The sequence below is a fragment of the Cynocephalus volans genome, chromosome 1, assembly GCF_027409185.1.
Source record: "Cynocephalus volans isolate mCynVol1 chromosome 1, mCynVol1.pri, whole genome shotgun sequence".
NCBI lineage: Eukaryota > Metazoa > Chordata > Mammalia > Dermoptera > Cynocephalidae > Cynocephalus > Cynocephalus volans.
The window spans coordinates 10,582,812-10,605,098 of record NC_084460.1 but is presented as its reverse complement, the minus strand read 5'-3'; the positions used below and the strand labels follow the sequence as shown (position 1 = coordinate 10,605,098).

Genomic DNA, 22,287 nt, shown 5'->3' with positions numbered 1-22,287 from the left:
AAAACGCTTGTCAAGAGGTGGCAGGCAGCTAACTTGTGTCTCTTTGCAGTACTCCACATCCTCATTCCTCCTGGGAATGTGGAGGTTTTTGGCAGCCATCCTGTGACCTCGAGGATGTAGACCACTTGCTAAGAATGTGGAACCAGAAGGACAGAAGGAGCCTGGGCCCCCAACGGCTCCATGGAGCCTCTGTGCCAGCTCTGGACAGCACAGGGCTGGACTTCTTTCACATGAGAACAAACCCTCGTGAATTTAAGCTACTGCAGTTGGGTAAAAAGCAATTCCCAGTTTAAACAAAATCCATCTTTAAAAAAAGACAAAGCTATTTATTCTAAATACTGACAGACCTCTCTGAATTTAAAGAAATTTGTTTCCTATAAGGCAGTTCGTGGGAATCCTTCAAACCTTTCTCCAACAGGCAGTTCTCAACTTCTGAAGAGACTATGTTTAAAGTGCATTGGCAAGCTGGATGCTTAGAATTCAGAAAACCTTCTCCTAGACAAACATTGTAGATTATATTTAGGTTGTTAGATTAGTCCATAAAGACCATTTTAGGCCATAATTTAGCTAAGCTATACGAATTATTGTAGCTCCAGGCTGCTCTGAGCCTCAAATTTTTCTGTGTCCTGAAGACACCCAAACCAGCACCCCACTCCCTGGCTCCCGAGTTCATGGAACAGCCCAGCTGCCTAGAGCAGAGGGGGGTCTAGGAAGCAAGGGGCCCCAGCAGGAGAAAGGCAGGGCAGTAGTGGCTCTTTCTACTGGCCAGTTAGAAATCAGTGTTGCAGAGAAAGAATGTGGGCTTAGCACAAGCAATTAAGGTGGAAGTGTTTGGAACAAGAAGGAAACGTAATTATATATATTTTTAAATATATATGTATGTGTGTAGATATGAGGGTACTTCAAAAAGTTCATGGAAGGATTTGTATTATCTTTTAATTCTATTTTCCATGAACTTTTCAAAGTACTCTCATATATATACTGTCTTCCTTTGGATTTGTGGGAAATTGGTTCTAGGACCTCCCTCCAGTACCAAAATCCACGGATGCTCAAGTCCCTGATATAGAATGATATAGTATTTGTACATAACCTATGCATATCCTCCCATATTCTTTAAATCACCTCTACATTACTTATAATAGCTAACGCTATGTAAATAATAAGTAAATGGTTGTTATACTGTATTGTTTAGCGAATAATAACAAAATCCGTACCTGTTCAGGACAGACACAATTTTTTTTTCACAGTATTTCGCATCCAAGATTGGTTGAATCCAGGGATACGGAACTCACAGATATGGAGGGCCAACTGTATATATAAATTGTTTAAAGATATTTTTATGTATAAATGCAAACTTCGACTTCCATTAAACTAGATGCCATCTGTCTCCCAAAACGCAACCTATAGATAGATCAGATGGAGGAGTGGTGACTGACCTAATGGAGGGGAAGCACAAAAAACCTAAGGGCCTGCAAAGGGGACATCAGTTAGAAGCTGGCTGTTGAGCCCCAGAAACTTGAAAAGGCTCAGGACCCAGAGGCAACAGGTAGTGTGGAGGTAGGGGTGGAGGGTGGGCTGCAAATGCAGAGACGTTTTGGTCTGCAGGAGCAACAGTTGGATCCCCAGGTGCCCATCCCCACTCTCTGCACTTAACTTCGGAGACCTGAGATTTCTGCTCTGGCAATCCCCGTGGATGCTAGCCAGAGCAGAGGATGAGGATATGGCACCAGACTAAGTGGGAATCTTTAGTCTAAACAAGCTTCCCAAGCCCCTCCCCCATACAGCTCCCAGGATCCTACAACCAGGCATATACCCCCAGGGTGGGAGACCGGAGGGAGCACCCTTCCCCAGGGAACTGACCTACTGAGGCTGACATTTCAGTACCTCCCAATAAAATACCTAGCTTGCTGTTTAGAGTGGATATTGGTAAAGGTATTTGCCTGACCAGCTTTTTGTAAACATCCTTCCTATGTTTGGGGAACTTCCTACCTTAAAAGTTCACATGTCCCTGTTTTAGAAGCCAGAAACTCACTTTCCCAGCCTCCTTTGCAGCAAAGGCCCAGGTCTGTGACCAACGTTAAGTATCATCACACAAACTGAGATTCAGAGGTGAGTGCTAGTAAGTAGGCTGGGAAGTCAGGTGTGGGGTCTTCAGAAACTCCCTGCTGTCAGAGGTCCTGGAGGCAGGGTCCTGGCAGGAGCAGCCTACCTCAGTCAGCAAGGACCCCACACTGCCTGTATCTGGCAGTGGTCTAGCAGTACACTTTGGGTACCATTCCTGGCTGCACTGTCCCTAACCATGTTTCCCTGAACTCCCTCTAATTCTAAGAATTCCCCAGTGTCCTTTCCAAGGTTCCTTTTCAGCATCAACTGGCTCCAGTTCTGTGGGGTGCTGCTAAGGACCCTAATTGCTGCACCACCCAGCAGTAGAAAGGTGGTCGGAATGTGATCAAGCCCCCCTGCCCCAAAGCTGCAAATGGTTTTTAAATGGATGTCTTTCCAATAAGAAGGAACATTAGACAAACGCCTCAACTTGAGACAGAAAGCAAAACAAATAGCAGAAAGGTGTGGGCAGCACAATGCAAGAAGAAATAGTAAAACAAATGGAAATACCTTCAGCGATGAGAAGATATTATATTCATCAATCAAAAGAATATCATTAAAAAGAACTGAGAGCAAGAAAGAACTCTTAAAATTAAAAATGATAGCCAATATAAAAATAGAATTACAAAGTCAGATTATTAGGAGACTTAATATATTAGCTTATTTGTTTTTGTCTGCCTCTCCTGATAGAAGGTAAAACTCCATGAGGGCACTGTTCACATAGTGCCCAACAGAGCAGTGCTGGCACAGAGCAGGAGCTGAGTACAAATTTGTTGAATGTTTAGAATGGTGGAATATGCCACCCCAAAATATGCCACTTTGGCATAAGAATTATTTCGAGCTAAAGATGATTGAAGAACAGCGGGTGCAGGAAGGGTGCTCTGACCTTCCCTTTTCTTTTTGAAAGCAGGAGATAAAACTTTTACGTGAAAGATGCCCTCCCTATACCAGGAAGAAAGAGTCATTATTATTACCAGAGATGGAGAGTCAAGGTCAAGAGAATTCTGTACAGACCTTGTTTAAATAACTCTTACCTTCCCTTGGCCTATCATATTTCTTTTCCAAAATTGTTTCTCTTTGTTCAGGCCAGTATATAAGCACTTTAGTTTTGCCACTTCTTCGGGTCTGCATTTTCCATGTAAAAAATCTGTACGCTTTTCTCTGGTTAATCTGATTATGTCAATTTAATTATCAGGCCCAAGCAGAAACTCTAATAAGGTAGAGGTAAAGTTTTGCCTCCTCTACAAATGTATAAATGAATGAATGACTTTCTCTCCAAAAAAGTAGAACAAAATACACAGAGATCAACATTAGTTAAGAAAAATTATAAAATAATGAAAAATAGTCTGCAATGTCTCTTAGGAATTCCAGACAAAAAGAAAAAAAAAATAAAAAGGAAAGGAGGAATTCCTAAAAATCAAGAAAATTCTCTTTAGTTACAAGAGTTTCCGTAAATTAACAGTACACTCAGTGATCAACCCAATGAATAATAATAATAAAAAGCCACACTAGGTGCATTATTGTGAAATTTCAGAACACTAGAAATAAAGGGGGTCCTAAGACCTCCCAGAGAAAAAGAACAGGTCATAATCAAAGGATTTGGGCTTCTCACCTTCAATACTGGAATTGCTGGAATACAGTGCATCGATGCTTTCAAAATTCTGAGGGAGAACACAGTAGTCTCCACTTATCCACCATTTCACTTTCCGTGGTTTCAGTTACCCATGGTCAACCATGGTCCAAAAACATTTAATGAAAAATTCCAGAAATAAACAATTCATAAGTTTTAAATTGTGTGCTGTTCTGAGTATTTATAATTGTTCTGTTTTCTTATTGTCATTTATCTCTTACTGTGCCTAATTTGTAAATTAAACTTTAACACAGGTATGTGTGTATAGGAAAAAACATCTTATATAGAGGATTCGGTACTGTCCATGGTTTTAGGCATCCACTGGTCGGGGGGTAGGTCTTGGAACATATCCACTGCAGACATCGGGGGACTTCTGTAGTATCAAACCTTGAATTCTACACCCAGGCCAACTAGTAATCAAGGGTGAGAATAGAATAAAAACACTTTCAGACATGAAAAATCTCCAAAAATTTATATACCCTTTCTCAAAGAGACATGGGACCAAGAAAACAGGGTTCCATTATAGGATGGCAAAGGAAATATCAAAGAAAAAAGTATGTGAAGCAGAACTAGAGTGATCAGTCCAGATCGTAGCAGGAGGACAAAGAGCTATGAGATTTAAAAAGAGAGAGAGAGAAAAAAAAGGAACTGTTAATGTACTGGAAAGGTTTGGATGGAAAATTATATTGAGAGTTTAAACAGTGTGGAAAGAATGGGAGACAAGCATCAAGGAAACTAAGAAAATGAAAAAAAAAAAGAATACAGTTAATTCCAGGAAGAAAAGCTATATAAGAAACTTAATTATAGCTCATTACTTGGCTTTGTGACTGACTATATTTGCATAGTTAAAGCATGGCAAATATTAATTATTGATTCAGCTAAAATATGCAATAGTTTTATTGAAAAGACAGTTGGAAAGGAAGCTCTTGGAAGAAAGAAATCCTCATTAATAGATCTCACCTATGACTGATAAATCAAAGATATTAATAAAACTTTATTACTTAGAAATATAGAAGTAAATACCAGAAAAAAATAGCTAATACTTAAAAGTGGGAGAGATAAAGCAAGAACTATTTTGTTTTTTGAGCACTATTTGATTTTTTCATGTATTTTCTCTGATAAAAATTAAATATTAATTTCAAAATAAGTCATGCTGGGCAAGTGTGGAAACCTATTGGAGAGGAATAAAAGAGACAAGGACAGAGTAGAGAGTTGACGCTACATATGCAAAAGATGAATTAACTAGGGTAGTAGCAAAAGGAACGGAGAGAAGCGGATGGAGTGTAACATTTGATGTAGAAATGGCAGGAGGTGGTGACTGGAAGAGTGACAAAGAACGAAAAAAGGGAGAAGTTCAGAATGATAGGTTTCTGACTTGAACAACTGAGTACTCTCTGAGGAAGAGACCAAAGGAAGAGCAGGCTTGTGGGTGAAGTAACGATTCAAGTTAAGAATGAGTTTCAGATGGTTAAAGGACAATCAAGTAGGATATGGATCTTGAGTTCAGGAAAGTTCTAGGCTGAAATGAGAATGGGATAGATTGGGTCTACCAAATAAACCCAGGCAAGTCCTCAGGAAAGCTAACCCAAATGTCCCCTTGAGTCCCACTAGTTTACAGATCCTGGGTAAATTGACTGCCAGGTGAGAGTAGAGGTTCAACTGTTTATCCTTGCTGTGATTATCAATAGCTCTCCTCTACCACAGTCCCTCAGCCCTTCCCCTTCCCCTGGAAGTCCTTGAAAGTTGGGAAATGTCCTCTGTAAGGCTAATGCTACTGTTGCCATCCCTCCCATACTCATTCACTTGCTTCTCTCACCTCCCCTATCCACCTTTGTACACTGCTTCTTGCTCATCGGTTTGATTCCAACCAATTGGCACTGAAGCATTCTTGACCTGTGATATTGCTTGGGAAGTTGAATCTCTCCTGCTGACATGTGGAGCTCTGTTACTTGCTACCTTGGAATCCTTGTCACTTAGGTTGACTGCACCAATGCACTGCTCAGGCCACCCACATGGTGGAATAGACACCAGTGGGAAATCAAGGTGAGGGTTTGAAGGTAATAGTACTGCAGCAGGAACCCAGAAATGTCTGATTCCTGTCCTACCACACACCACCATTTCTTACAGGGTCTCAGACAGCTACAATCAAGAAAACACTACCCAAATGAGACACAAAAGTCACTTTATTAATAACTGAGGCAGTACTAAATAATCCACAGAGCAGGAATCTGAAAAAACCTGAACTGAGGTTCTCGCAGGGTGGGGAGAAGCTGGTCAGACTTTGGCACTGTAGCTGGGAAGTAATACTTTCTGGGGCAAGAAGAGAAATAAGGCAGAGAGCCCAGGTAGGCTCAGTGAGTGGCTGTCTACATTCCAGTTCCTGGTGTCAGGCCCTTTGAAGACCCCAACATACTCTCTGCTTTAATTCTGAGGTGCCAATACATGTTTCTGATAAATCCCTTCTAGTTTAAGCTCACTTGTGTGGGTTTCTTGCTTGCCACTGAGACCAGTAAAGAGACTGGTGCAGCACTAATCATGTCGTTCTGACTAGCCACAGCTGGAGCGTAATGTCTGCCTGGTGAAAGAATGAGGGGTATCTGCAGTGGACCTAAAGAACAGGTCCAGTCTATTTAATTAAGGAGTTGTGATCTAATTCAAAACACACTTATCCAGTACCCGATAGTACCCAAACAGCTGCTGTGAATCCCAAACTGAATTAGACATTTGCTAAATCTAATCTAAAAGACACCAATTAAGCTGTTTCTAACAGTAACATGAAAGAAATATAAAGTTACATTAACTAGTTTCAGAAAACCAAGATTACGGAAGCTCTATGTGAAATTTCACTTCAACCTTCCATTCATGTAAATACAGATGGTCTCTGACTTTAGATTCTTCAACTTTACTCAAGTAGAAACCATACTTCAAGTACCCATACAACCATTGTTTTTCACTTCCAGTAGAGTATTCAAGAAATTACAGGAGATATTCAACACTTTATTATGAAATTGGCTTTGTGTTAGATCGTTTTGCTTAACTGTAGACTAATGTAACTGTTTTGAGCATGTTTAAGTGTGCTAGGCTATGCTCCCATGTCTGGTAGGTTTAAAAGCATTTGCGCCCTTTTGGTTTCAAGATGGCGGTGGCTGCGGCGGCTGGCGCGGAGAGGCTGAGGTGGAAAAGGCGGCCACTGGGCCTCAGGCAGCCAGGAAACTTGTGGACCTTCCTCTTGCTGTCTCTTAAGGGAGGACCGTGCTGGTGGCCGGTCATGGGGGGTGACCGCCACTTTGCCCCCGGCAGGAGAGGCTGCCTCATTTACAGGTAACAGCTTTGAAGTGTGGAGCAGGAAAAGAACTGTTTCTTAGCTGCAAAAGCGAGTCTCGAAACAGGGAACATGGTGCCAGGGCTGCTGTGGATGCAGACAGGATCCCGGAGGCCGAGGCCGTGCTGAAGGCGGCCAGCTGCCCTATTCAGGATTCGAGATTTCAGGCCGGCATTAAAGAAGATTCCTGGGAGCGCCCGAGCCGCATCGCGACTGAACAGCCGGAGGCGGCAGCGGCCGAGAACGGGGAAGGCGGCAAACAGGAGGCAGAGAGTGAGTGACCCCTGGACCAGCCCTGTTTGGGGGGCTGACGCCCACCCGGCTCCCGCCTGCAACACCAGGCCACTCACCGCCCCGGGGCTGCCTCCATTTTCCCAGGTGCTGGAAGCTCCGCCTGGCTCGGCCCTCACTGAGCCTTCCCACTTGCTTGGCCCGGCACGGGGCTTTCTGGAGCCTGCGGGCCGGCCTCCCCTCCCACTCCCTCCGCGGTTCTCTGGCGGGTTGGTGGCGTGGGGCGTCCCCGGCCAGTGTCGGGAGGGCAAGGAAGTACGGGCGGGCCGACTGTCACTCCACCACACCCTGGACTCCGGCCCCCAGTAAACTTCCTGTTACTGGGAGGCAGTTACCATCTCTGCGGCCACCAGTTCGGAAAAAAGCCTAACGAATTTCTGGTTGGTAATAGTGTGGTAGGAGAGTTGCCAGGTCCGCTTGAACCTGCCAGAGAGCTGGCTACAGGCGAGCGCTAGACTCGGTTTATACCGGGGGGATACAAAGGTGAACAAATCCCGAGAAAGATCTACACAGTGCTACAAAGGCACCCAGAGCGACCGGTCGTCCGTGCCTAGCAGAAACCTGGTAGACTTCCTGGGCGAGGCGGTGCCGAGCAGGGTCTTGAAGGCCCAGCTGATAGACGAGGGGTGCAGAAGACACGCCCCAGCCCAGCACAGTGCGCAGAAAGTGGGGAGAAGTGCGGCCAGGGAGGCGGAGACTCGACAGAAACCACACACCCTGTGGGGTCGCCACTGCACGATCCAACAGCCCGGGCCACAGTGCACGGAACAGGGAGAAGTCCTGGACGGGAAGTGAAAGCTCAGCAGAGATCACACACCCTGCGGTACTGCCCCGTGATCCAGCAGCCCAGCAGAGTCCAAGCTGACCAGAAAGGTGGCTCCCCGAAGAAGCCCAAGACCCGAGGCAACCACACACACAAGGCACTAGAGGCCAACTGAGCAGCCACGGAGGTAGCCATACGAAATCAGCAACCACAGCAACATCCTAGTTATTCATTAGTCTCAAACCGGTGGACTGTGAAACCCCCTGCCACAATGAATAAACATCAAAAAAAAGATACCAGAAATACAAAAAATCAAGAAAGTACACCACCAAAAGTTAATAAATCTCAAACTCTAGATCCTATAGAACAAGAAGCCCTTGAAATGACTGACAAGGAATTTCGAGTGATAATTCTAAGGAAACTGAATGAGATACAAGAAAACACAGCTAGACATCATGATGAAATGAGGAAAAGTACACAGGATCTGAAAGAGGAAATGTACAAAGAAATCAATGTCCTGAAAAAAAATGTAGGAGAACTTGCTGAACTGAAGAAGTTATTCAGCGAAATAAAAAACACAACGGAGAGTTTAACCAGCAGGCTTGTCGAAGTTGAAGAGAGAACCTCTGAACTTGAAGATGGGCTGTTTGAAATAACACAAGCAGACAAAAAGAAAGAAAAAAGAATCAAGGACATTGAAGAAAATCTGAGAGAGTTATCAGACAACCTTAAGCGCTCAAATATCTGAATCATGGGTATTCCAGAAGGGGAGGAAAATGGAGATTCCATTGAAAACATATTCAAAAAAATAGTGGCAGAAAACATCCCAGGTATAGGAAAAGTCATAGAGCTTCAGATCCAGGAAGCTCAACGATCTCCAAACGTATTCAACCCAAAAAGGCCTTCTCCAAGACATGTCATAGTCAAATTGGCAAAACTCAGAGACAAAGAGAGAATCTTAAAAGCTGCGAGAGAAGCGTCAAATCACCTATAAGGGAGCCCTAATCAGGCTAACATCAGACTTTTCATCACAAACCCTAAAAGCTAGAAAGGAATGGGATGATATTTTCAAAATACTAAAAGACAAAGATTGCCAGCCAAGAATACTCTACCCTGCAAGGCTATCCTTCCGAAATGAAGGGAAAATAGTATATTTCTCAGACAAACAAAAACTGCGGGAGTTCACTACCACACGACCACCCTTACATGAAATCCTCAAGGATGTACTGGGTTTGGTTCCTGAAAAATAACTACCACTGCCATAAAAACCCAAGAAAAATCAATACCCACTAGTGCAATAAAAAAGGCATTCATGAAGAGAAAACAAGCAAACAAAAACGCTATCTACAACCTAAGGAGCCAACAAACACAGAAACCAAACAGTAAATCAGAAAGCAAGGAACAAAAGACACCTAAGACAACCAAACAACCAATAAAATGCAAGGAATAAATCAACACCTTTCAATAGCAACCCTTAATGTAAAAGGCTTAAATTCCCCAATCAAAAGACACAGACTGGCTGACTGGATCAAAAAGGAGGACCCAACTATATGCTGCCTACAAGAGACCCACCTCACCCATAAAGATTCACACAGACTAAGAGTGAAAGGATGGAAAAAGATTTACCATGCAAACAGAAAAGAAAAACGAGCTGGAGTAGCTATTCTTATATCTGACAAAATAGACTTTAAACTAAAAACCGTAAAAAGAGACAATGAGGGACACTACATAATGATAAAAGGACGGATCCATCAAGAAGACATAACAATCATAAATATGTACGCACCCAATGTTGGAGCAGCCAGATTTATAAAACAAACTCTATTAGACCTAAAGAAGGAAATAGACACTAATACCATAATAGCAGGGGACCTGAACACCCCACTGTCAATATTAGACAGATCATCTAGGCAAAGAATCAGTAGAGAAACACAAGATCTAAACAAGACTCTAGACCAATTGGAATTGGCAGATATCTACAGAACATTCCACCCAACAACCTCAGAATATTCATTCTTCTCATCAGCACATGGATCATTCTCCAGGATAGATCACATATTAGGTCACAAATCAAGTCTCAATAAATTCAAAAAAATTGGAATTATCACATGTATCTTCTCAGACCACAATGGATTAAAACTAGAAATTAATAACAAACGAAACTCTGGAAACTATACAAACACATGGAAATTAAACAGCATTCTACTTAATGACATATGGGTCCAAGAAGAAATCAAGCAGGAAATCAAAAAATTTATTGAAACTAAGGAAAACAATGATACATCATACCAAAACCAGTGGGATACTGCAAAAGCAGTATTGAGGGGAAAATTTATTGCATTAAACGCTCACTTCAGAAGAATGGAAAGATGGCAAGTGAACAACCTAACACTTCACCTTAAAGAACTTGAAAGACAAGAACAATCCAAACCTAAAGTTAGCAGACGGAAAGAAATCATTAAGATCAGAGCAGAACTGAATGAAATTGAAAACCAAAAAACAATTCAAAAGATCAACGAATCAAAAAGTTGGTTTTTTGAAAAGATAAATAAAATTGACAAACCATTAGCATGGCTAACAAAAAAAAGAAGAGAGAAGACTCAAATAACAAAAATTAGAAATGAAAAAGGCGATATTACAACTGATTCATCTGAAATACAAGGAATCATTCGAGACTACTATAAACAACTACATGCCAACAAGTTTGAAAATCTGGAGGAAATGGATAAATTTCTGGACACACACAAGCTCCCAAAACTGAACCGTGAAGACGTAGAAAATTTGAACAGACCAATAACAATAAAGGAGATTGAAGCTGTTATCAGAAGGCTCCCAACAAAGAAAAGCCCAGGACCAGATGGATTCACAGCAGAATTTTACCAAACATTCAAAGAGGAATTGACACCAATTCTTTACAAACTATTCCAAAAGATTGAAACAGACCCAAATCTCCCAAACTCATTCTATGAAGCAAACATCATCCTGATACCAAACCAGGTAAAAATATAACCAAAAAAGAAAACTACAGGCCGATATCCTTGATGAATATAGATGCAAAAATCCTCACTAAAATACTAGCAAACAGAATACAGCAACACATACGAAAAATTATTCATCATGATCAAGTGGGATTCATCCCAGGGATGCAAGGTTGGTTCAACATACGCAAATCAATAAATGTGATACACCATATTAATAAACTCAAACACAAGGACCATATGATCATCTCTATAGATGCTGAAAAAGCATTTGATAAAGTTCAGCACTCATTCTTGACAAAGACCCTCTATAAGTTAGGTATAGAGGGAAAGTATCTCAACATAATTAAAGCCATATATGCCAACCCCACTGCCAATATCATCCTGAATGGGGAAAAGCTGAAAGCTTTTCCTTTAAGAACAGGAACCAGACAAGGATGCCCACTCTCACCACTCCTATTCAACATAGTGTTGGAAGTACTAGCCAGAGCAATCAGAGAAGAGAAGGAAATAACGGGCGTCCAGATTGGAAAAGATGAAGTCAAACTGTCCCTGTTTGCAGATGACATGATCCTATATATCGAACAGCCTAAAACCTCTACATAAAAACTGCTGGAATTGATAAATGATTTCAGCACAGTAGCAGGATACAAAATCAACACACAAAAATCAGTAGCATTTCTTTTCTCCAATAGTGAACATGCAGAAGGAGAAATCAAGAAAGCCTGCCCATCTACAATAGCCACCAAAAAATTAAAATACTTAGGAATGGAGTTAACCAAGGAGGTGAAAAATCTCTATAATGAGAACTACAAACCACTGCTGAGAGAAATTAGAGAGGATACAAGAAGATGGAAAGCTATCCCATGCTCTTGGATTGGAAGAATCAACATAGTGAAAATGTCCATACTACCCAAAGTGATATACAAATTCAATGCAATCCCCATCAAAATTCCAAAGACATTTTTCTCAGAAATGGAAAAAACTATCCAGTCATTTATATGGAACAATAAAAGACCACACATAGCCAAAGCAATGCTGAGCAAAAAAAATAAAGCTGGAGGCATAACACTACCTGACTTTAAGCTATACTACAAAGCTATAATAACCAAAACAGTATGGTACTGGCATAAAAACAGACACACTGACCAATGGAATAGAATAGAGAATCCAGAAATCAACCCACACACTTACTGCCATCTGATCTTTGACAAAGGCACCAAGCCTATTCACCGGGGAAGGGACTGCCTCTTCAGCAAATGGTGCTGGGATAACTGGATATCCATATGCAGGAGAATGAAACTAGATCCATACCTCTCACCGTATACTAAAATCAACTCAAAATGGATTAAGGATTTAAATATACACCCTGAAACAATAAAACTTCTTAAAGAAAACATAGGAGAAACACTTCAGGAAATAGGACTGGGCACAGACTTCATGAATACGACCCCAAAAGCACGGGCAACCAAAGGAAAAATAAACAAATGGGATTATATCAAACTAAAAAGCTTCTGCACAGCAAAAGAAACAATTAACAGAGTTAAAAGACAACCAACAGAGTGGGAGAAAATAATTGCAAAATATACATCTGACAAAGGATTAATATCCAGAATATATAAGGAACTCAAACAACTTTACAAGAAGAAAACAAGCAACCCAATTAAAAAATGGGCAAAAGAGCTAAGTAGGCATTTCTCTAAGGAAGATATACAAATGGCCAACAGACATATGAAAAAATGCTCAACATCACTCAGCATCCGGGAAATGCAAATCAAAACCACATTGAGATACCATCTAACCCCAGTTAGGATGGCTAAAATCCAAAAGACTCTGAACGATAAATGCTGGCGAGGTTGCAGAGAAAAAGGAACTCTCATACATTGTTGGTGGGACTGCAAAATGGTGCAGCCTCTATGGAAAATGGTATGGAGGTTCCTCAAACAATTGCAGATAGATCTACCATATGACCCAGCTATCCCACTGTTGGGAATATACCCAGAGGAATGGAAATCATCAAGTCGAAGGTATACCTGTTCCCCAATGTTCATCGCAGCACTCTTTACAATAGCCAAGAGTTGGAACCAGCCCAAATGTCCATCATCAGATGAGTGGATACGGAAAATGTGGTACATCTACACAATGGAATACTACTCAGCTATAAAAACGAATGAAATACTGCCATTTGCAACAACATGGATGGACCTTTAGAGAATTATATTAAGTGAAACGAGTCAGGCACAGAAAGAGAAATACCACATGTTCTCACTTATTGGTGGGAGCTAAAAATTAATATATAAATTCACACACACACACACACACAAAAACAAAAACAAAAAACGGGGAGGGGGGAGAAGATATAACAACCACAATTACTTGAAGTTGATACGAGAAGCAAACAGAAAGGACATTGCTGGGGGAAGGGAGAAGGGAGGGAGGTTTTGGTGATGGGGAGCAATAATCAGCCACACTGTATATTGACAAAATTAAATTAAATTAAAAAAAAAAAAAAAAAAAGCATTTGCAACTCACAGTATTTTCGATTTATGGATGTAACCCCATCATAAATCAAGGAGCATCTGTACAAAGGAACACTTCTTGAATATGCAAGTTTAGTTATCACCAAGTAAATATATATTACATTTTATTGGTGATTATATTTTACAGTAAAATTAAATTAAATGTGCACACTTGTCACAAACATAAAATGGAAATCAAGGCATCTATCAAATTTAAATGCTGAACCAAAGTCCTGGTTTCCAGAATTCAGCAGTCAATCACGATTCTGGACCAGGGCCACCAGTCCATGATTTCAAATAGTTAAGGATCTTGTCAGTAATTGGAACAAAATCTTCTTTATATGTGACAACCGTTTCCACATAAAACCCTTTGGGGGGCTCAGTTATTTCATTTGTTGAGACATCCTTTCGCTCTACTTTGTCACCTAAAAAAAAAAGAACACTTGAATTATTAGAAATAGCAATCACCAAAGTCTTGAAAATAAATTTTGGTAAGAACTACCCACCCCCCGGACCCATTAAAAATAGAAATAGGAATAGCAATAGCAATAGGAAAGGAGGAAGGAAGAAGAAATGAAGGAAGGAAACGTGACCACTACAGACATTAAGATGTTTTTAAATGCTGGACATGTTGGACATGTGTTCTTCCAGGCCACTGATAATCTTCATCAACGATTGTAATCTTCAGCACAGTTTTTACACAACAGCTTATTGAAATATACTTAAACATAGCACGGAATTAACCCACTTAAAGTGTAGAATTTAACGGTTTAGGGTATATTCAGATTTCTGCAACCAACATCACAATCAATTTTAGAATATTTTCACCCACAAAAAGAAACCCCATACCTTTGTAGTCATGTCCCCCCACCCCTCAGGCCCTAGCAACCACAGTCAACTTTCTTTCTCTATAAATTTCCATCATATTTTTGAAGCCTGAGAGATTTCCTGGAAGATTTTAATACTCCTTGGCTGCTAAAAGTCCTGAAATCGTCTACCCGCCATATGCGACGAGGGCTAATGGTACAGAAGCATCACCTCTTCAAACCACCCTCCAGGGTCTCTGAAATTCCATCTTGAACCTACACAGATTCTTCCACTTCTGAGTATGGGGTGGGCCTTATTCAGTACATAAGATATTAGATAACAGTATTAAGTATTAGGTATAAGGTACTACGTAACAGTATCTAAAAGGTAGTTCCTGACGTCGAGTTCCTGTAGATTCCATTATAACAAATGTCTCCAAGCAACCGTTCCAACTAGTTCTGCAGAATAAACGTGGGGCTTAAAGCACAGAGAAGTCGCTTCCATGACCCCCTGGGCACTCCCCAAGGAACGTGGGCTGTGCGGGGGCAGGTCGCGCCGGAGAGCCCTACCTGGCGGCTCGCTCTTCTTCCGGCTGAGGTAATACACGGCGCCCAACGCGGACCAGGCGCCAAATGCGTAGACCACTGACATCCGCCGGTACCACAACGCTGCCCGCTCGGGCCGCATAGCGCCGCCAGCGAAGGCCTTGATCCTCGGCGACCCAGGTCGGAAGCAGGCCTTCCGGTCAGCAGGTCGCAGCCAACAGGCGGAAGACGGCCTCCCGCGGCCGCTTCCGGCTCTGGCCCCGATGCATCTTGGGGCATGTAGTCCCTAAAGTCGCCCCCTCCTCCCCCGCCCGTCGCGCTCTCTGAGATATGGATCCTGGGATCCGGTGGCCAAAGTGCCGAGCTGCGGGCCACGCTGCTCACCACGTGATGGGGACCCAATGACAACTTCTCTGAGAAGAAATTTCTCATTTGCAAAATGGTAATACATGCCTTACCTAGATGAGATCGTATTATTCCAGACGGTTAATTCCATCTCCTCTTCCAAGTCTCAGATTTGCAGGGTTACCACTTGGTCTGTCCCTGCAACTCATCTTCTTCCCCATTTTCCTTTCTGGAACTCTGAGTGAACTTTGTTTTTTTTTTTTTTTTTTTTTTTAATTTTATTTTGTCGATATACATTGTAGCTGATTAATGCTCCCCATCACCAAAACCTCCCTCCCTTCTCCCTCCCCCCCTCCCCCCCAACAATGTCCTTTCTGTTTGCTTGTTGTATCAACTTCAAATAATTGTGGTTGTTATATCTTCTTTCCTCCCCCCCCCGATTTGTGTGTGTGTGTGTGTATGTGTGTGTGTGAATTTATATATTAATGTTTAGCTCCCTCCAATAAGTGAGAACATGTGGTATTTCTCTTTCTGTGCCTGACTTGTTTCACTTAATATAATTCTCTCAAGGTCCATCCATGTTGTTGCAAATGGCAGTATTTCATTCGTTTTTATAGCTGAGTAGTATTCCATTGTGTAGATGTACCACATTTTCCGTATCCACTCATCTGATGATGGGCATTTGGGCTGGTTCCAACTCTTGGCTATTGTAAAGAGTGCTGCGATGAACATTGGGGAACAGGTATACCTTCGACTTGATGATTTCCATTCCTCTGGGTATATTCCCAACAGTGGGATGGCTGGGTCGTATGGTAGATCTATTTCTGAGTGAACTTTGGATACTTGCAGGTCAAAGCTAATCCCTCCACTGTGCTCTGGGTCCCATTCTTTCTCGCCTCCTCAGGGGCCTTTCTCATCAATTAAACCCTAACTCCTTCCCCCACCCATTTTCATTCCATTGACTTTTATCTTTCATCATACAAACGTTCCCACGTCTCAAAAATAAAAAATCTTCGACTCCGCCTCCTCCAGCTTTTCCCTTCCAGTTAGCTCAGTTGGTTAGTGTTGTTGGTGTCGTAACACCAAGTTCAAGGGTTCAGATTCTCGTACCAGACAGTTGCCAAAAAAACCCAAAAACAAACAAACAAAAACCCTATTTGACACTGCAGACCCCACCTGCTCCTCTCCTGGATTCATAAACATCGTTTTCTCTGGTAACCTTCAGAGATCTTTTCACTTTGACCATCCTTTAAAAATTGGTTTTCTAGCCCACACAAATCTACACCTATGAAAATTAACTCTAAATGGGTCATTGGCTTAAATGTAAAAGCTAAAACTATAAACCTAGAAGAAAACATAGCAGAAAATCTTTGCCACTTTTGGGGTAAGCAAAGATTTCTTAGAATACAAAAAACATGAACCATAAAGTAAAATTCAATAAACTGGACTTTTTCAAAATTAAAACTTTAGTTCTTCAAAAGTCATAGTTGAGAAACTGAAAAGACAAGCTATAGAATAAAATATTCAAAATACACATATGTGACAAACAACTTGTATCCAGAATATATGAGGATCCCTTACAACTCGGTTATAAAAAGATAACACAACATATTAACAGGCAAAAAATTTGAGTAGAACAAAAGATATACCATTGGCTAATAAGCACATGAACATCACTTGTCATCACAGAAATGCAAATTAAAACTATAATGAGAAACCGTTACACACCTACTAGAAAGACTAAAATTGGATATAGAATACCAAGAGTTGTAAGGATTTGGAGCAACTGGAGTTCTTACTGGTGGTAACATAAAATGTTACAAGCTCCATGCAAAACTGGCAGTTTTCAAAAAGTTGAATATATGCCTACCATGTGACCCCAGACATTACAATCCTAGTCACTTACCCAAGAGAAATGAAAATCTATGTCCACACAAAGACATGTAAATGGATGTTCACAAAGTTTTATTCATAATAGGAAAAAGTGGAAAGTACTCAAACATCTATCAACCAGTGAATGGATAAACAAAATGTGGTATACCACTTGTCAATAAAAAGGAACTACTGATACATCCAACAATATGGATCAATCTCAAATGGGTTATATATACTAAGTGAAAGAAGCAAGCCAGACATAACATTCCAGAAGCAAACTAATCCATAGGAGGAGAAAGCTGATCAGCAGTTGTCTACGGCCGGGGCATGGAGAAGGGGAAGAATTAAAAGGGGCCTGAGGAAACTTCAGGGGATGATGGAAATGTTCTGTACGTTGATGGTGGTGGTGTTTTCATGGATATACACATCTGTCAAAACTCACAGAATCGCACACTTCATTTTATTATTTTTCTCCAACCATATTTTACATGAGTATTGTACACATTAAATGGGTGTAGTTACTGTATGTAAAGTAAACCTCAATAAAGTTGTCAAAAACAGAACAGAAAAATCAGTATTCTGTTTCTAGTTTGCTTCTCTTCTCATCCTTACTTGTCATTAACTTTACTCAGGTTACCTGCTTTATATCTTAATGTCTCTCAAACTACCCCAGATTTCTTTCCTGAGGGCAAAACCATATTAATGACTACCAACCTGCTGGGCATTCCCAGCTTTTATATCCCACAAACTCCTTAAAGTCAAAATATCCAGATTTGAACTTATCAATGTCACCCCCAACAGAAACAAACCTTTCCTTCCTCTTCCTGAATTCAGAGAATGATTGAGAAATCACCCAAGCCAGAAACTTGGACTCAATCTCACCTTGTTACACTTCTCGCTGTGTAATAGACACTCAAAAAAGGGTTACTCAAAGCAGCCTGAATGCAATGAGAAGCTCAAAGGGACTGCACCTCAGCAGCTCCTCTGTTAGAAGGGGAAAAACCGAGCACAGCCCAGATACAAAGTTAGCTTCTGTTTTTGTTGTAAAGACAGGAAGTTTCACAAGAAAAAACAGTGGATTCAATCATTTCAAAAGGACACAAAGACATGGGCAGTGTGACAAAAGTTATCTATGGCTAAGTATATCTTAAACAATGGAAACTAGTAACATCAGTAAAATTAACAACGTGACATTCCAAAGTACAATTCTAGTGAAAAGCTAAGTGGGTCCAGCAGTGATCATTATCTAAAATATAACCTCTCCTTAAATGATGTAAGCAAATGTTACATTCTTATGGTTAAATCTAAGTATAATTGTCTCTAAAATTTCCACGTGCCCTTAGCAAACATTTTTTTCACATTTTTCCCTGCAGCAATACTTCAAAATTTCTTAACAGGATCTGTATGATAACCACCTGTTAGCTCTAAAATCATTAAAATATATAATCCCATACCTAAGCAGTGATTAGAGTTGATTAGATGGGCTATTGCCCAGCTAGCTGTGGGCTTTTCTCCCTGGCCAGAGACTTCTGCCTCACACATGTATTGCCTAAAAACCCTATTCTAAAAATCCAATGAGAATCAACATTTCTAACCCTCTACATCACCTGACAGTCACCTCTGCCTAAACACCCTGCCTCTGTTCAGGCCCTGCTTCTCACCTGGATTACAGCCTCCTCACATCCTTCCTGCCATTCTTCTAGAGTGTTTTTCAAGCCTTCAATGGCCATTTCACCCCCTGCTTAAGATAAGTTCATACCGTTTTTCATATTGTTCTATATGATGCATCTCAATGAAAAATTATATCCAAAAAATAAAAGTATTCTGCGAAAAAGGCACAGAAAATAAAAGCTCTTGGAATTCAAAACGTAACTGTTGAACACCTTAAGACAGAAAAGCCTCCCAGGATGTAGGACAGAGAGACAAATAGGCAGTCAATACAAATTCAAAACAGAGCATCAGAATCAATCCAGATGGTACAACATCCGATTAATAGGAGTTCCCAGCTTCATTGGTCTATGTAGCACTCACTACCTTGTAATATATACTTTTTTTCTTTTCTTTTTCTTTTTCTGTGGCTGGCTGATACAGGGATCCAAACCCCTGACCTTTGTGTTATAACACTGCACTCTAACAAACAGAGCTAACCAGCCAGCCAGCCTGGCTCCATAGTTCTGAGAGAAAATTATTTTGAGCCTAGAATTTTAGACCCAGCAAAACTGTCAAGTACGAAGATAGAATAGACTTACAGATATGCCTAGATCTGGTGAATTGCCTCCCATGTACTCTTTTGAGGAAAAGTTATTTGAGATAGTAAAATGCCTTATGGGTTAAAAGGAAGCATGGAACTAATCCAGGATTCCAAACAAAAATTCCTGGATGACAGTTGAGCAGCAGGTCTACAAAGTAATTGGCCCATGTTAAAAGGGAACATCGGTGGCCTCTCACCCCAGCCAAATTCATTAGATACAGTAGTGACCTCACTGCTTCGGAGGAGGGGGAAGCTGAACCCTAGAGAAATTAAGGTGTTTGATTGGATCTAGGATTTGAAAATGGGCCTGCCTTTTCCCCAATTCATTACTACTATACTATTTTTGCAGTCATTTCTTCATTCCCTCATTCATCATATAAGAATGTATTAAGCACTTGCTATTTTCATAGAACTGTGTCAGATGTTGGTGTGGCGAACAATTCTAAAGTTATCCATTTGCTTTGTCAAGATTGTGTGAGGTCATAGAATTGTACAAAGCACATGAAGGGGGTAGGCAGTGAGGCAGGAGCTGGGAGCTGCTACAGGAAGCAGGAAGCACAAAGGGTGGGAGTGGAAACTTAGGGGTTTTGTTGGTGCGGGGCTGCGGGTATGGGCACTGTGGGATAGGGTGAGTTGTTGAATAACTACCATTTCCCCTTTGGTGAGTGGTTTCTGAAGATGAGGCTCACCCGAGCAACTCAATCCCAGAGCACAGGATTACGTTCAGCCTTGGCTTCATGTCCCCTTCCCAATGACATCTCAGACACATTCCACTTTCACTGTTTCCCAGCTCTGCCTCTACTTTCCAGTGCTTGTATTTCCACAAAACACAGAACAGATGCTGTTGCATGCTATTACCCTTCTTTCCATCATCATTTCCTTCTGTCCTTGTGTATTTTGGCTCTATGAATGTGCTCACTGCTGCAGCGGCTGGGACACCTGGTATTTAGAATTTCTTCTTGATCCTGTGAAATTAGCTGCTGCTTCTCCCATTACTTTGGAAACAACTTCAGGTTTACTAACTTCAAAGCAGAGCACGCTCTTTGATGGAGATTTGCCATTAGCTTGCTGTACTTTCATGAGGAGATATTACTCCAGCTCCTTGGGTTAGAGTTTGGTCCCAGGATGATCAAACTGCATATATGATCCCCAGGAAGACCAGTGGGCTGTGCAGCTGTTATGGGACCTGTGTGCACTCCTAAATTCAGCAAGCAGGAGCTGTCAGGCACAAAGGCTTGTAGCATAAAAATGAAGACAGTTAATCATCATCACTACTTGTAAAATAACCACAGTACATCCTTTAATGGCAATGGCTCTGTATTGACTTCCTTTTAATCATTGATAAGAATAGCTGTTCAAGTGCACCACTTTGCATTTTTATCTTTGACATTAATTTAATATGACATGGTTTGTCACCCAAAGTAATAGTTATCATCTTTTCCTTTTCACTTATATTTCCACTGCTTGGTGTGGAGTATGCATAAAGCAAATGTACTTCACAGGGCCCAGTTTTCCAAAGCCTTGCAGTTTCAAATATTGACCTTGCAAAGGATGGAAAATTTTCGCCAGACTATAGTCTCTGTTGTAAGATAAGGAATTGTAACACAGGAAAGTTGCTGGCTCAAAGACAGACAGGTCACTGATTGATATGTAAAGATACTGGGAAATTGCTGTAAGAAGAGAATGTTTGCTAAAAATTAAGCTTTTGTTGGTGGATTGACTTAACTTCTTGAAAATTGCATTATAGAATGTCACCTTGCTTGTCTTACTGAATGTTACCAGCTTCTATTGTTAAACTTGTTAAACTATACTTAGCAAAAAAAACCCACCTATGCTCTCTTCCTGTAACTTCCTGGTCTGGAGAATAAATGTGGGAAGAGAACCCCAATTCATGGTTAATTTCCCAAATGGAAGGAATGCCTCTATCTTGAGGATTCCAGGAGATTAACCCCTTTTGGGGGCTTCTCACCGCTCCGAAGAGATGGGCTTTGAGTAATCTTTGGCAGCTCTGTCACCCAGGAGGAAAAGGGTGACAAATCTGTGGGAGGCAAAGCAACAGCTTGGTTTGCATTGAGAACGATGTCCACAGTGCTCATCTTGGCACGTAATGTCTCTTAGATGCAACTTCTCTTCTCAGTTTCAATTTGTCATACTCCATTCACAGTGATACTCATTATTCCTTTGAACAGCCTGTATTTCCATGGTTTCTTGGCTTGCCATATAAATTTCTCCAGTTCAAATGCCCTTCTACCATTTCAAGGATAAGGATGAGGCTGGCGGTGGGGGTCTGTTCTTAGGTTCCCTGCTTAGCTGGGTGCCAAGGCCTAGGTCCTCCACCTGGCCTTTCTCAACTTCTCTGACATGTTCTCTGCTTCCCTAGCCCCTTCTGGCAGCCTGGTCCATCCAATGTGGTTCAAGTCCTTGTATTTCACTATAAACATTTCTCTCTTCATGTTCTCATCCACTTTCATAAGTTTTCAATAATATTTGCATATATCTGATGGATTGCAAATCAGTATCCTCCACGCAGGTCTCTGAAGCCCCAGATGCCCGAACATGGTCCCAGGCCCACCCTTTATTCCTTTCACTAGGTTATTATTCAGTTTTTAGGTCACTTCTGGCCCCTCTTTCCTGCTGTCTTCTGTGATTTCCCATGTTTATGGAAAGTGTCTTTACTTCTCAAGTGACCCTACAGGAACTGGTTCTGTTCCCAACGTCATGTTGTAATTTTATGTTGAATAGTGTGTTTAATGTTTGAATAAGGCACAGAACTGTTTGGATAAGAAAGGAAGAAGTGAATGAATTATTAGCTTGTGGAATCAAAACGTGCAGAAGTGGTGAGACCTCTGGGTGTGCCA

General features: G+C 41.3%; 1 protein-coding gene across 1 annotated transcript; it reads right to left on the bottom strand.

Moving 5' to 3' along the window:
- Nucleotides 1–13,698: 13,698 nt before the first annotated feature.
- On the bottom strand, nucleotides 13,699–15,178 carry SMIM26 (small integral membrane protein 26). Its single transcript, XM_063076377.1, has 2 exons — nucleotides 14,983–15,178; nucleotides 13,699–14,031 (listed from the first exon to the last, which is right to left on the bottom strand). The coding sequence occupies exons 1-2, from the start codon at nucleotides 15,098–15,100 to the stop codon at nucleotides 13,865–13,867; spliced, it is 285 nt and encodes a 94-aa protein (XP_062932447.1). The 5' UTR covers nucleotides 15,101–15,178; the 3' UTR covers nucleotides 13,699–13,864.
- Between the last annotated feature and the right edge of the window lie 7,109 nt (nucleotides 15,179–22,287).